At 43.8% G+C, this 14,785-nt stretch overlaps 6 protein-coding genes across 6 annotated transcripts; 3 read left to right on the top strand and 3 right to left on the bottom strand.

Moving 5' to 3' along the window:
• Positions 1-240: 240 nt before the first annotated feature.
• SJAG_04258 (P-type proton ATPase Pma2) lies at positions 241-4,067 on the bottom strand. The gene has a single exon (XM_002175340.2). The coding sequence runs from the start codon at positions 3,682-3,684 to the stop codon at positions 487-489; it is 3,198 nt and encodes a 1,065-aa protein (XP_002175376.2). The 5' UTR covers positions 3,685-4,067; the 3' UTR covers positions 241-486.
• Positions 4,068-4,397: 330 nt separating this feature from the next.
• Positions 4,398-8,180, top strand: SJAG_04259 (kinetochore protein Spc7; the record flags this gene model as incomplete). Its single annotated transcript, XM_002175341.1, has 1 exon — positions 4,398-8,180. One exon carries the CDS (start codon positions 4,398-4,400, stop codon positions 8,178-8,180), a length of 3,783 nt encoding a protein of 1,260 aa, XP_002175377.1.
• Positions 8,181-8,809: 629 nt separating this feature from the next.
• On the top strand, positions 8,810-11,614 carry SJAG_04260 (iron ion transporter). The gene is made up of 4 exons (XM_002175342.2): positions 8,810-8,872; positions 8,937-9,122; positions 9,280-9,704; positions 9,838-11,614. Exons 1-4 carry the CDS (start codon positions 8,850-8,852, stop codon positions 10,359-10,361), a joined length of 1,158 nt encoding a protein of 385 aa, XP_002175378.1. The 5' UTR covers positions 8,810-8,849; the 3' UTR covers positions 10,362-11,614.
• On the bottom strand, positions 10,487-11,339 carry SJAG_04261 (DNA-directed RNA polymerase I). Its single transcript, XM_002175343.2, has 2 exons — positions 10,980-11,339; positions 10,487-10,837 (listed from the first exon to the last, which is right to left on the bottom strand). Exons 1-2 carry the CDS (start codon positions 11,261-11,263, stop codon positions 10,684-10,686), a joined length of 438 nt encoding a protein of 145 aa, XP_002175379.1. The 5' UTR covers positions 11,264-11,339; the 3' UTR covers positions 10,487-10,683.
• Positions 11,550-13,514, top strand: SJAG_04262 (phosphoprotein phosphatase). The gene has a single exon (XM_002175344.2). It carries the CDS (start codon positions 11,633-11,635, stop codon positions 13,196-13,198), a length of 1,566 nt encoding a protein of 521 aa, XP_002175380.1. The 5' UTR covers positions 11,550-11,632; the 3' UTR covers positions 13,199-13,514.
• SJAG_04263 (transaldolase) lies at positions 13,507-14,741 on the bottom strand. Its single transcript, XM_002175345.2, has one exon. The coding sequence runs from the start codon at positions 14,604-14,606 to the stop codon at positions 13,638-13,640; it is 969 nt and encodes a 322-aa protein (XP_002175381.1). The 5' UTR covers positions 14,607-14,741; the 3' UTR covers positions 13,507-13,637.
• Between the last annotated feature and the right edge of the window lie 44 nt (positions 14,742-14,785).

Here is a 14,785-nt window from a genome sequence, read left to right as displayed (position 1 = left end):
TAAATTTCTATCCTTAAAACCTTATTATTACACCTTAACACGATCCCCTTCTTCTTTGTTATTTTCTAATACCCTCATCTTTTCTTTTGTTTTTTGGTTTGTGCTTGTTCGTTTCACCTTCATCATATATGGTCTTCTCGAATACAACACATAAATAACTAATACTCCCTTTCTCGGGATGTCAAAGTAGAGGTGACACAAACGCAACCCTCTGCTTTTTTTTTTGTTGAGTCAAAAAATTGCCATACATTATTTCTGAACAAATTGCATACTGGAAACTATCTTATTGACTATTCTGTTTTCTTCGTTGATAGGAAGTGCGTCATTGTCCGTGTTATTAACTGATTTATTGATTTTCATAATATGCTCTTACTTATTATACATGTGTTTGTTATTGATTGAGAGCATCAACTTGCACAGAAAAGGAACGTTGAGAATATGAGGACCGTTTTGTTAACGGCCACATCAATGCTATACTCACCAGGGTTATTCGGGCTTGCTTTCTTCTGCATGGTGAGTAGCAGTACGTTGGAGTTGGAGTTGGAAGTCTTCGGCACTGCGCTCTGTCTTGGTAAGTCTTCTCTTGCCATTCATCAAACGATCGAACGATGTCGACTCTGCCAATAAATAATAAACGCCAGCAATAAAGCAGAAGATACCAAAAGAGTAGATCCAGACACGAATAACACCAACAATAGAGGTTTGATGACCACCCTTAAACCAACCGAAAAGACAGAAGAGTGTGGCCAGGATGTCGACTACGAGAACAGCACCCGCAAGCTGCCACGAGGGGATTGAAGACCAGAAAGGACCATTGCAACGAGTGATAAAAATCAACCAATTCTCTGTAAGAGAAATTTGAAGGAACAGAACTGAGTCTTGGACACCGAAATTTTGCACGATACCACGATTTTGGCCTTGTGCAATCATGGTAGTGTTCGTGATCCATGTTCCAATAGCCAAAAGGATTCCGACGACCGTGGAAAGACCCCACAGACGGGGAAGGTTCCACTTTACGGGCTTCATTGAGTAGGGAGCATTATCATAAGCAATGGCCAAAGTTGCGACATCGGCGAAAATAGCGATGAAAACAATCAGTTCAAGATTCAAAAGGATGTTTTGGATAATGAGCCACAAGCCAAGGAATATTTCCAAATGCAACGATAAGGCGATACGATAAACAACATAAGCATACATCCGATGGAAAATTTGGCGCGAGGTTTTTAAGGCATCAATAATGGCAGAAAGACCAGGAGCAAGGAAGACAATATCAGCGGCGGAACGTGCAGCATCAGAAGCGCCTTCGACAGCAATGCCGGTGTCGGCCTTCTTCAAGGAAGGAGCATCATTAACACCGTCACCAGTCATAGCAACCAAGTAACCACGTTGCTGAAGAATGTCGACAACAGCATACTTGTGTTGAGGGAAAACTTCTGCAAATCCATCAGCAGCTTCAACAAAGTCATAAACTTCAGAACCAGGCATTTCACCACCTCCTCCGAGACCGAGTCTTTCCGCATTGTAAACGTTTGTTCCCATACCTAATTGTCTGGCAGTTTCCTTCGCGATGCCAACAGCGTCACCAGTGAGCATTTTGACGCGAAGACCCAAGCCAATGGCTTCACGAATTGTTTTAGCAGTGTCATGGCGAGGAGGGTCTGAACAAGGCATGATGCCAAGAATTTCCCACTGTTGTCCCTGAACTCTGCGGGCCACACCAAGGGATCTGAAACCTCTGTTCGCCATTTGTGATACCTGTTCTCGGTAGTCATCTGCAATTTCATCCGGTACGTCATGATCATCCTGAACGGTTTTAAAGACCCACAGAGGTGCGCCTTTCACACACGTAATTTGCTGTCCTTCGGGTGATTCAACGATGGCGGTGATTTTCTTTGAAACGGGATCAAAAGGGTGGAATTCCAAAATCTTATACTTTGACAATTGCGTCTTCGCAGCAGGGTAATATCTTAAAGCCTTCAAAAAAGCCTTGTCAATAGCGTCCAAACCCTTCTTCTTTCTGGCAGAGGCCAAACAGGCGGTCAGCATCAGTTCATCTGGTGAAATTCCTTTAACGCAATAGGGATCTCCAAGAGATAGACGGTTTTTCGTAAGGGTACCAGTTTTATCTGAGCAAAGGATTTCGACACCAGCTAACGATTCAATTGCGGACAGCTTTTGTACGATAGCTTTTTTCTTCGCCAAATACGCGGCTCCCACTGCCATGGTAGTTGTCACAACTGCAGGCAAACCAACTGGCACTCCGATAATCGTAATAGCCAAAGTGTACTCTAGTAAATTAGAGATCCGAACTGAACGGTAGAAGGCAGCCGTGTAGATGCAAAGCAAGGTCATGATAACCAGAACCAACAGTACCGTTCCAATGCCGTTAAGCACTTCCGTAAAGTGACCGCTTGTGTGACCAGCAGCTCCAACTAGAGATGCAGCACGGCCAACGAAAGTTGAGTCACCGGTGGCTGTTACAACCATGAATGCTTCTCCTCTTTTGACTGTTGACGATGAATACATCGTATCTTTATAACGTTTATCGACGGCCAAGGATTCACCGGTAATTGCGGATTGGTCAACTTGCAAAAAGCAATCGTTCGTAATAAGGGTACCGTCAGCGGGACAAATGGTACCTTCATCAAGATGCAAAATATCGCCTGGAACAATTTCCGCTGCGTCGATCTCTTGAACATGACCGTTTCTGAGAACATTTGCTTTCATTGCCATAGATTTCTTCAGTTCATCGACGATTGATCCTGCTTGATATTCCTGAACGAAACCAACTGTAGCATTCAAAAGAAGCAGTGCACAGATGACACCAAAATCAACCCAGTCTTGTAGACCTGCTGCCAATATTGCTGCCAATTCCATAACAAATTGGATAGGACCCACGAAGAAACCGAGAAACTTTAGTAAGTTGTTCGTTTTTTCTTCTTTCATTTGGTTTAGTCCGTATTTCCGTCTGCGGGAGACAACTTCTTCCTCAGTCAATCCTGTTCTAGTGTCTGTTTGTAGCAGTTCTTCTGGTACTGCTTTCATCGCGCCGGGCCCCTGCTCTTCTTCTTCAGTGTCTTCAACTTCTTGATCTTGAGAATAAAGATCCTCAATTAATGCATCGATATCTTCATTTTCGTCATCGTCTCCATTCGGAGGGCCAACATTTGAGGCCTTCTCCGACATCTGGCCTGCATTGAGGCCGGCATGTTCGTCATGATATCCAGCAGATGTCAGAGTTGCTTGTTCATTATCCTGCTGTCCTGCTACTCCAGGGCTAGGGGTGCCGTGAGCAGCTGGGGCTTGTTGAGCATTGACTGCGTACGGATGCGGCGAATACGGCATTTCAACAGCACCATCAGGGCCGGCATTCACATTGCCATAGTACTCCCTGTCTGAAGTTGGAGCATTGGGGTAAGCGGCTTGTGCCTCTTCATCAACTTCCGGAGTTGGCTGCAATGGGGTTGGCTCGTAATTGCCTAAACCAGGTGATTGTGGTGAACCATATATCACAGTGTTGGAAGTCATATTGGAGTCTGGTTCTGGTGCAACTTGTTCTCCTCCTGGCCGAATAGGTTCTCGTCTGTGCGTATACTCTTGCAGAGGTTCATCATTGTTTTGATGCGACTCTGCATTCTCACCCGAGGTCGGTGCCTCGTGAGCATTAGCAAATCTATCATCCATGTTACCACTATTGGGCTGCTTCGTAGTTGGAATTCTGGATTAGAAGAGTGCTCAAGAGAGAAGAAACGGTGCCTTTTTATAGTCAAACTGAAACTGTCGAATGTTTGTATCATATTAATGGCTCAAAGCTCATCTTCCAATCGAGTCGCGACGCCTCAGGTAGAGCCATATATTCTTACTGGAAGCGCATTCACTTCTCGTCACCGTACGGGACAGGTGAATTGTTGAGTCATTCCGAACAGCTTCTCCACTGATGTTTACATACAGCTCAACGTTTGGTTTATGAGGATCTTAACAGGAATTTACGGTTTTTATGAATGATTATACAAACAAATAGGATGCTTTAAATCTTAAAAACTGGTCTATTGGTACATACATACTTGTTTTTATAAATCTACTATTTACAAACAAACCGGATTTTTGGTGTTGATTTATTGCTCCACTCAAATCCTTTGGACACCCAACGGCAATTACTCGATATGAAATAACATAAAAATTTGGCAACAGAACTGCGTGATTCCGTGCCGTTCTTAAACATCTTGTGCTCTTAATACCTGCTGTTTATCGACTACACAGAGATCTTTATTCCTCCTTCCTTTGGTGTGGTACTTACTGCCAGTCGCTAGTCAGGCAGAACGTAAACACCACAAACACCAAGAGCTCGTATATTGGTCTCACCCTTACCCTAATGTGCGTCTATGACCAGACCCATCATGTCGAGGTCGCCGACAAAAGAAGTGGATTTGGCGGCTTTCAATTCTGCTGGGCATAAAAAACGATGGAAAAGACCTCATTCATTGGGTGAAGGTTATCCGCGCTCTTCTAAACGCAATTCGATCCCGGGAAAAGGAATTTTAAAGTCATATACATCATTCTCTCAGGAACTCAACTACACGGAGCAAAATGACGCTGGGATTCTCTCTACGGCAAACAATCACACAGTTATAGGTATACCAAGCTCTGTTTTAGCCGCCTCGCAAGAAGAACAACGTCGGTCGTCGCGGAAAAGTTTAAATCGACGTGTGTCTTTCGCAAGTCATGCGCGAGTCCGGCTTTATGAAAAAGCAAATGACGGAGAGGACGAATTATCTTTAAATAAGAATGCAATAACTGCTGATGTATCTGAATCCAAGTCTGAACCTGACTCTGCTGTACCTAGCGTTAACAATTTCAATTCAAAAAGTGTCACACAGAATTCCGGTCAAAATAACAAAAATCCAGCCGCTTTAGAACAGCCGTTGGATGCGGAAGAAAGTGGAGAATCTGACATGGACATTTCTCAAGGGTCTTTATCACCAATTCCTATTGTCAATCAAAACTCGCTTTCAGAATCAATTTTAAGTGCTTCTGAACAGAACATATCAATTGTAAATATGGACCTTACTCTGAATTTTTCGGAGAATGCAGCTTCGAATCCACCAGCAAGTCAAGAAGACAACGAAGAAGAATCAGCTATGAACCTTACACTTCCGGCGAATTCCCTCTCTATACCATTTAACAATCTTGATTCTAATCAAAAGCTTGCCAAAAGTGATATTGATACCCATTCCGATGAGGAGGATATGCAAACAACCAGAGCATTCAACGCGGCATCTACATTTTCCTCCATTCATCATGACACACCTTCAGATGATTCAGTCGAGGAAATGGACACAACGGTTGCTTTCAATAATTTTCCTGCTACTCCTTCCAAAGTTGGACGACTTGCATTGAAGTCGCCTCCATTCAATATTTCAGCTAATTCTCGTGTTAATGAAGGTTTATGGAAGTCAGGCAAGGAGTTTAATGTCTCAAGCCCTCCTTTAAACGAGGAACCTATGGATATTACACAACCTTTCCCCCCAAAAAATATGTTCTCTGACGATGAAATGGATCTTACTAGGCCAATGAACATAACCACACTTAGCGGCTCTCCTTTGCAAAAGGATATTGCTTCTGAGTCAGTTCCTTCTGACAATTTAACTTTTGCCTCTTCTGCCTTAAGTGGTAGTGTAATAATGCCTTCTGATACCAATGAAGTGACGATGGACCTAACAAGCAATACATTGACGTTGCAAAACACACCGTTGATAGATGTTCAACTGGAACGGACCGCTTTACAGCAATTGCAGGAAAGTTCGCCTGAGCAACGTAATTTGCCAGCCAGCGTAGATGTTTTACACGAGGACAAAGATATGGATATAACGAAACCATTTCAACAAGTTGATACTCAAGCTACCTTGGATGATCATATGATGTTGGATGAACGGATAGAAAGTAATTCTTCTTTTATAAATGAGTCCTTCAATCAGTTATCTCCAATTCCCTTTCAGTTTTCAAAAAAAGAGAGCCAATCTGCTAAAAGCATTGATAATAAAGAGTCTGATACTCGAGTTAATTCTCACTCGGCTCATTGTGCAAGCAATGATTCTCAAGCTCACGGTAACGCTAATCTGCGTCATAAACGACATAGTCTCAGCCTTGATGAACTTAGCATTTCTAGGAATAAACGACTTTCAAATGTTCGAAATGCAAGAAAGTCATTATCCTCCTTGCAAGATTCTGCCATTGTTTCCTTATTTCCAGGGAAGAAGTCACCGGGGGAACATGTTGTAAGTCAAGGTACTAAAGAGAATTCGTCATCTGTAGTTTATGCAGATGTAGCTTACTCCGATCCCTCAACAAAACTTCACGCTTCGGTCCTCGATTCTCCTTCATTTGGAAAGAACAAGACTGCGACTTTGAACTTGGAGGAAGTCGCGAACGCGTTAACCCCACTGTTGCAACAGGATAACGATTCTTCATCGCAAAATAATTCGTCTCTACCGGTTGGCATACAGACTCCTACAAAGGAGCAACCCTTGAAACTTAATGATGAGCATCTGGATGACGTTGATACACACAGCGATGATATACAGCACTCAATTATAGATTTTCAAAGTGCTCCGACTGAAGTTTCTTTCAACAATGCTCAAAAAAACGAATCTGTTTCTACTAATCAGTCATTAGTTCTTCGGCAAAATCAACAATCATCGCCAGAGCCATCAAAACAAGGATCGGGACTGGACAAACCTGAACTGGCACCTCTCTCTTTGGAGGAGTTTTTACAGATGACGGGGATTTCATTTCTGGATGACCTTGTTCATTTGAAACCTCCTGCGTCACCCACTCTGAAAGAAGAACCACCTGCGCCGTTGTCTTTGGCTGACAGGCTGAAACAGTTTCTTGTTCAATTTCCGTGTTCGGAACTCTATAAATTTGGATGCCAAGAACTTAACAACTACATTGTTGAAGGTCAAAACGTTGTCAATAAGCTTTCTAATGAGACGAATGCACAAAACCCCTTACTCATGTTTGAGTATCGGCAGTCTAATGCATCTGTTAAGCAAACAATGGAGTCACAGTTTCGTCTTTTAAAGTCGTACTCGCGTTTGCGTGCAAAAAGTGTATGGTATGAATGGAGAATGAGTCTACTACAAGGAATTGAACGTGAACTTCGTTCCAATATGACTTTGTTACAGAAAAGCGAAGCAAGTCTCCTTCACGCTAAGTCAATTGTTCATCCATATGTTTTTGAAGTGAGTGAACGTCATTCCAAATTGCTGAACTCCGTCTCTCAGCTTAAACGTCAAAAAGAACTCGCGTCACAGTATGATAACGAAGCAGCTGTTGCGGCGGAAAACAAACTCGCTGAACTTGTACGAAAAATTGAGCTTAAACGTACCACCTTGTTGGAGCAAGAGAAATCACTAAAAAAGCTAAAGGCGGCAGCAGAGGCGATCACGGAAAAGTCTTCTCAATTACGCGTTACTATTTCCAATACCGAAAAATTTTGTGAAACGCATTCGTCCTTAAGTCGTGACGAACTTTCAGAATACAAAAGACAGTTGGAATTATGGAAATCGCGTTTGGGTTGGGATATAACTGGTATAACTACCAATGGGTTTACTTTGCGCTTGCTGTCTGATTCGCCTTTCTCGCAATTATCCGTACTAGTGGGCTTTGGTTTAAGTTCTATTAGCCTCGAATGCAAACCTTGTCTTCGATTGGAAAGTGAGCTTACTGAACCCCTTCTCGATTATTTTCTCGTTTTCTACCGTAATTGTTCGCTGCCTAGGCAGTTAGCTAAACTACGAACTCATCTCCGTTCTCTCAAGCAGTTTTGGACTAATGTACAGCCATTTATTTTGGATGTACACAGATTAGTTTTTTTATGGCCCAACATCAATTGTCAGATGTTGGACAGGGCTTTACAACTTACTGTGCCTTTACTGTTGTTGCCAGAAAACTCTGCAAAGGTTGAATTGACTCTTTTGTTTCCAACTAAGGTGGATAATAATTTCAGTCTTTCTCTGCTGTATAATCAGGCTCAAACTTCTGTTCGTCTATGCTACGGTTCGACTATTGACACTGAACAGATTTCACAATCAGTGTACGAACAGTTGCAAGATCCTTCCAACCCTTACCGTATCTCCTCCGCCTGTCAAAAAATTTGGGAACTGCACAAGCAGGCGTAAAACTTTCTCATGACCTTGTTTCGTGCGTCCGTGTATATCCTTTATCTCTGTTCCCTTCAATATCCCTCCTTTTTGGACCGATCCATAACCCTCTTTCCCGTTCGTTCTTTTTCCCTCGACCGAATGCGCAATGTCCACACCCATCACCAGCAAGCACGCATATCCCCTCCACGTTGCAATTGCTAGCAAATGCTTCGTTCCTCTTTTTCCGTGTTTCAAGTTCTCTAGTCTTTTTTGTTTTTCCTTTATGTTCGGGCACCGGTTACACACAATATTCCCTTGCTTTACTTACGAATTTGTCAGCACGTTCTCTCTCTCTCTCTCTCTCTCTCTATCTTTCGTAGAAGTGAAAGTGAAATGCAAATGACGCATTCTATATTGCACACGCCTTTCTAATGAATTTTATGAATAACTAATTGCGTACTTATTTTTACAGTGCTAATAAAAAAAGGCATGTCTTTTAACATACTCAAAATGTCTCATTCACGGTGTTTCTTGGTTTTGTTAAACAGTAATTTAGCTTCACTCGCGGATTGCAATTATAGTAGGTTAAGCGAAAGATAGAGTTATCTATTTTCGGCGATAATTAGAATCACATCTGATTAGATATCTCCCGAAAGTGAAAGACACATTTTAGTCAATGTATTCTTCCTTTCCCCATTCTCCTTAATGTCAGTTAGACTATTGTTAAGGTACGCTGGAATGCTGAATCTGTAGCTATTTTTTCGTGTATTTGCTGATGGTATATTTGTTTAGGGAGTTTGTGATCGCCAAACCTCAGAGGCCTTTCGCTCTGGGATTACGCGACTTTTCTACAAGAAATTGCTTGTCCCACGCGCATCATGATCATTCTCATGGTGAAGAAGAGGAGTCGATTCTTTTCGCCGAAACGCTTAAGAAAAATCCTCGTTCAGAAGAAGTCCGTTTGACATGGTTAGGCCTGTAAGTGAAACATAAAAAACAAAGACACGGAAAGGACAAGATGCTTTGTTCCAAGTTGCGTACTGCTTCAACGACGTATTGCGATAGGATACATAGTTCTACCTATTCATGCACTCGTTTCCATCATTGGAAAACTCATTAACTAACTCGCCTTCAGTTATAGCAATGTCGCGCTTGCAATAGGCAAAGGCCTTGGAGGAATTCTTTTCCATTCCAATGTTTTGATGGCTGATGCGGCACATCAATTAGGAGACACTTTGTCGGACATAGTTACTTTATTTAGTCTCAGATTTTGTCGAAAAAAACCTACAAAGCGTTTTCCTCTCGGTTTTGGTAAGTTTGAAATGCTTGGCAGCTTAGGTGTTTCCGGAATGCTTCTTGGAACAGCCTCTATTATTGCACTTTCTTCCGTCAACAATTTATATGCACAACTGTCAACGAATCCTGTTGTAACAGAGAACCTTCATCTTTTGACAGATGCCCATTCACATTCTCACACTGCGTCCGTTATGACACATCCCGTTCTCACTGTATCGCTCGCTTTTGCCAGCGTAGTTGTTAAGGAATGGCTTTTCCAGAAAAGTACGTAACATAAGAATTTGGAGAGAAGGCTAAGAGCCCTTGCGCACTGGCTATCAGCTTGTCTACTTTCACACGCGCCCCTCTTCATTTTCTTTTCCAAGTTTCTGCTTCACCTAATGCTAACACATCATAGCTTCTAAATTGGCCAAGAAAACGGAGTCCAACGTGCTTGCGGCGAATGCCTGGCATCATCGTGCTGATGCCATGACTAGTGTGGTGGCTTTAATTACCCTCGTAGGCACTCAAATTTGTCATGCTCCTTGGCTAGATCCGGCAGCTGGATGCCTAGTCAGCTTATTCGTGTTTAAAGCTGGTCTTGCGTCAACAAAGAATGCAACTGCTCGACTCCTGGACTGTGCTCCTTCAGAGGTTGTTCAGGGTAAAGTTCGTTCATGCGTTCAAGCATACGACAAGTTTCCTTGCACAGTTTTGGCCGTTACCGGAAACGCATACGGCGTTCATGTGTCTGTGAACGTGCCCTCAAACATCGACTTTACTGAAGCGTGTCAGACGGCAGACCAACTTCGTCAGAACATACTGTCTGCTATCCCAACTCTGGTAGCCTGTCAAGTAACTCCATTGGTTGAGGGCTGCAAGCAATACGAGCACTGGAAGGACGTCTTTCCGCCCGAAGAGGAGCACAGCCATCATCATTAGCATGACTGGGGAGCACAAATTGCAACACGCCAGCGATACTACTTGCACCACCTACACACAAAGCACTTACGCCTTTCTACAAACCGAAGTGAATTATGTTTTTTGATACTTAAATTCGTCGTCCTGTGATAGGACGACATTCGGTAACTGACAATGGCCGTTCACTGATCAGTTACCTTAAAACATTCTCAACGTGCATTCCTCATGCCCTCCCAAGAAACACAAAACTAATAATTTTTGAACGATCAGGGAAACGGAAGTAAAAGCTCGACATATGCGGACCGTAAACAACTATATGTACAAACTCGCGAATATCCCTGTCTTAAATGAGTTCCGAAACGCTCCAGTCCTCATAACTACCGTCAGGCAAGTAGCGACGAACAAGCAGAGGAATCTTTTTTTGGGCAAGCTCTTTCATAGCAATTTGTAAAGGATCTGTTTCGCCTTCCAAATCAACTAAAACGGGAGCATTCATACTAGTACAAGTTAGGTATTGAAGGACATGTGAGCGTGATGAAACGAAGGGAAGACGAAAATGCTGAATATCAAAGATCAGTGAATCAAACCCACTTTTCTTCTTCATTTTTTCTCCTCATCCTTCTCCTCCGATAAACTTACCTGATTTGAAGAGCACGAGTACCAAGAATACGAGCACGCTCATATTTTGTCATATAAGGAGTCGTCCGTCTATCAGCTCCTGTGATAGCTTTTGCGGAGGTGCCACTGCTAGAAGCAGCTGCAGCTGCCGCTGCTGCAACGTCTCCGCTGACCACAACGTTCGATCGGTTTGCGGCGTCCTCGGTTCCTGCTGCTGCTGTCTCAGTCACCTCTACGTCCTCAACCTCTTCCTCCATATAGTTGCCTTCGGCTCCGTAAGCGTCATCCTCCTCGTAGTCCGACATGTTTGTTTACGTTGTGTAGTGCTGGTTCTGCGTGTGCAAGAGCTTCGAACTTTCCAAGGTGTTGAGGTTGTGGTGGAGAGCTGGAAACGAATAGAAACAGGGTCAACGCAACATAACACATTCTTTGCTTAAATGAGGATTTTTGAGTCTTACAGCTCGACAGTTATGTTTGTTAGAATTTTCCGTTCCTTTTAATATGTAACATGTCTATATTTCATGCTGTTTTATTTTTTAAGCCCCGCAACACTTTGAAATCGCAGATCCCCCGCGCGGGAAGCGCAACGGCCTTTATAACTGGGGTAGAAAGCTTTCGCTTCCGGCAAACCACAATAACTTGTCGAAAGCCATTCCCCTTCAAAAAATCAAGCGATGCAGCTGTTTCCACGAAAAGTAGTTCGGTTGCTGAAATCGCGCCTGTTAATCCTTCCAATTGCCCTTTTTGTGGTCTATTTGTTCAACTGTGCCTTTGAGAAATATCAAATACGGCAGGTTTCCCAGGGATGGAACGCTCGAACAGCATTCTCACTATATACCCCCATAGAGGACATACGAATTGTTCAGTGTGTGAAATGGAATCCATTGTGTCGTCCTATGTCTCAATTTACGCGTTGGATCAGAAGTACTAATGACCTGTACTTAGGAAAACATTGGTTTCGCAAGGCTTTTATTTTTGTGAAACGCCCAGATCACTATGTTGAAGATGAAAGCATCGTCCTGGAGGACATGTATGTCGATCCGGAAAGCGGAACGAGCGATCTTTCCGACGGTTACCATTACAAAGGCTACGGTTTATCTGTTTCATATAGTACAGAGGGGGATATTTGCGAGGTTGAAGTACTTCACGGAAAAGACGCGAGAGAACCCCGTAACGGTTGGAGAGCAGTACCGGCTGACTTTCTTGGAACAGGCTACGATGTCATCCTTACTGTGAGGCCGTGTTCTGAGCCTGCCACTCCTGCCCCAAAAGTTCTACAAGCCAGTGAAGACCGTTACATTCGTTTTGACATGGACCGTGAAGATGTAAAGATTGTACAGTTTTCCGACTTGCACATGTCTACGGGTCCCGGCGTCTGCCGGGATATGTTTCCTGCAGACCGTAAAGAAGGATGTGAAGCCGACGCAACAACACTTGAGTTTATGTACGATGTTCTTGATTCAGAATACCCTGACCTTGTTTTACTTACCGGTGACATCGTAAACGGAGACACGTCTCCTGACGCAAAAACTGCGTTGCTGAAAGCACTCTCACCGATGGTCGAGCGTGAATTGCCATTCGCTGTCATTTTTGGCAATCACGACGAGGAAGGTGACCTTTCACGCATGGAACTGATGCGTTACGTCCAGCAGGTTCCTGGCAGCGTCTCGTTATTTGGCAATGTTTCCGGCGTAGGCAATTATGTAATCGATAGCCCGGGAAAGTTTTCGTTGTACATGATTGATACACATGGCATGTCTCCTCAAGGAAGGCATTGTCCCGGCTACGACTGGATTAGACAAGACCAGCTGGACTGGTTAAAACAGGCTACGATTGACCATGGCGGAAATCCCATCCAAATGGCATTTCTTCACATTCCCCTGGCCGAGTTTTGCGACGTGGTTGATATGAAAGGCAGTTATCGCGAGGCGTGCTCGGCCACGAAGTGCGATTTGGGTACTGCTAAGTTACTGAAAGAGGCCGGTATTCAAGTGGCAGTTGCAGGACACGACCACGTCAACGACTTTTGTGGATACAATCAAGCGAACCACATCCATTTCTGTTTCGCTGGCGGAGCAGGATTTGGTGGATATGGTGGACACGGCGGCTATATTCGACGTGCTCGTATCTGGCGTTTAAACGGTGCCCAACGTCTCGTTCAGACTTGGAAACGTATTGAATGGCCCTTGGAAGAACGCCGACTAAGCATTGATCCACAGGAACTCAACCTGGATGTTTAATTCCAAAGTCCTTAAACACGTCTTGCTTCTATGCTCTCTTCTTCCGCACAATGTTTTTTCTTCCGACTGTATGTGTCTACAATTTTCTATTCACATTCATTGTTGTCCTTCTACTACACAAGTTCTTGTTATTCTTCAATTCGTTCCAGCGTTCGTACACGTCTGTGTATTTTCACGTTAGCTATCCTTTATTATGTATGAAATCTTATGTTAGCTCTCCCTCACGCATCAACCAAACATCCCGTTAACACTCTCACAGAATGCTTGCAAACCTTTTGTCTCAGCAATTCATACAAAAAAAAACGTTTTCATTAAAGTAAAGATGTTTTCACAGCTTTCGAAGCTTCGCGATGCTGGAAAGAAAACAAACCATCACATTCCGTAACAGAAAAATCACATACGTAGCTGTTCACATCATTGAAACTCATAGCGAGATTTTTTACTCCAACTTAGCCTTCAAGATACCACGAAGAGTCTCGGCATCCTTAGCAAAAGCGGCAATACCAGTGGCCAACTTGACAACGGCCATCTCGTCGTTGTTGAAGTCAAAGCGGAACTTGGACTCGTCGTTAAGGTAGGAGACCTTCTCGATGTCGAGGGCCTTGGCCTTTTCAGCATCAAGCTTCTTAGGGACAGGCTCAGTGCTGTTGGTCAACTTCTCCAAGAGAGCAGGAGAAATGGTGAGGAAGTCAACACCGGCCAACTCCTTCAACTCTTCGACGCTACGGAAGGAAGCACCCATAACAATGGTGTTGTAACCGTACTTCTTGTAGTAGTTGAAGATACGGGTGACACTCAAAACACCAGGGTCCTCGTGAGCAGCGTACTCACGGTTGTTTCTGGCCTTGTAGAAGTCAAGAATACGGCCAACGAAGGGGGAGATAAGAGTGACCTTAGCCTCAGCACAAGCAACAGCTTGGACAAAAGAGAAAAGAAGAGTCAAGTTGCAGTGGATGCCCTCCTTCTCGAGCTCCTCAGCAGCCTTGATACCCTCATAGGTGGCAGCAACCTTAATCAAGACACGCTCACGGCTGATACCCTCCTCCTCGTACAACTTGATCAACTTGCGGGCCTTCTCGATGGTGGTCTTAGTGTCGAAGGAGTAACGAGCGTCAACCTCAGTAGAAACACGGCCGGGAACGACGCTCAAAATTTTGGTACCGAACTCAACGAGAAGACGGTTGAAAGCACTCTCAATTTGGTCCTCAACAGAACCACCAAGCTTCTTAGCGTAGGCAACAGCGGCGTCAACCAAAGCGGCGTATTGGGGCTTCTTGGCAGCAGCCAAAATCAAAGAAGGGTTAGTAGTAGCATCTTGAGGCTTGAATTGAGCAATAGACTCGAAGTCACCAGTGTCAGCAACGACAGTGGTACCGGAGGCCTTGAGTTGTTCCAAAGAGTTCGACATGATCTTAAATTCTACGATGTATGTTAGGGTGAGGTGTTTGGCTCTGGTCAAGTTTTCAGCGCCAGAAGTAAATATGGTGTTAGTGGGGGTGTGGGGGTAGTGTTGGCATGTGCGATGGAAAAAAAGGTCTTATACACAAGAATGCTCAAAAATGACGACAACCATGCGGCAACAATTCA

This window comes from Schizosaccharomyces japonicus (genome assembly GCF_000149845.2).
Source record: "Schizosaccharomyces japonicus yFS275 unplaced genomic scaffold supercont5.2, whole genome shotgun sequence".
Classification (NCBI taxonomy): domain Eukaryota; kingdom Fungi; phylum Ascomycota; class Schizosaccharomycetes; order Schizosaccharomycetales; family Schizosaccharomycetaceae; genus Schizosaccharomyces; species Schizosaccharomyces japonicus.
This window is presented reverse-complemented; position numbering and strand designations above follow the sequence as displayed.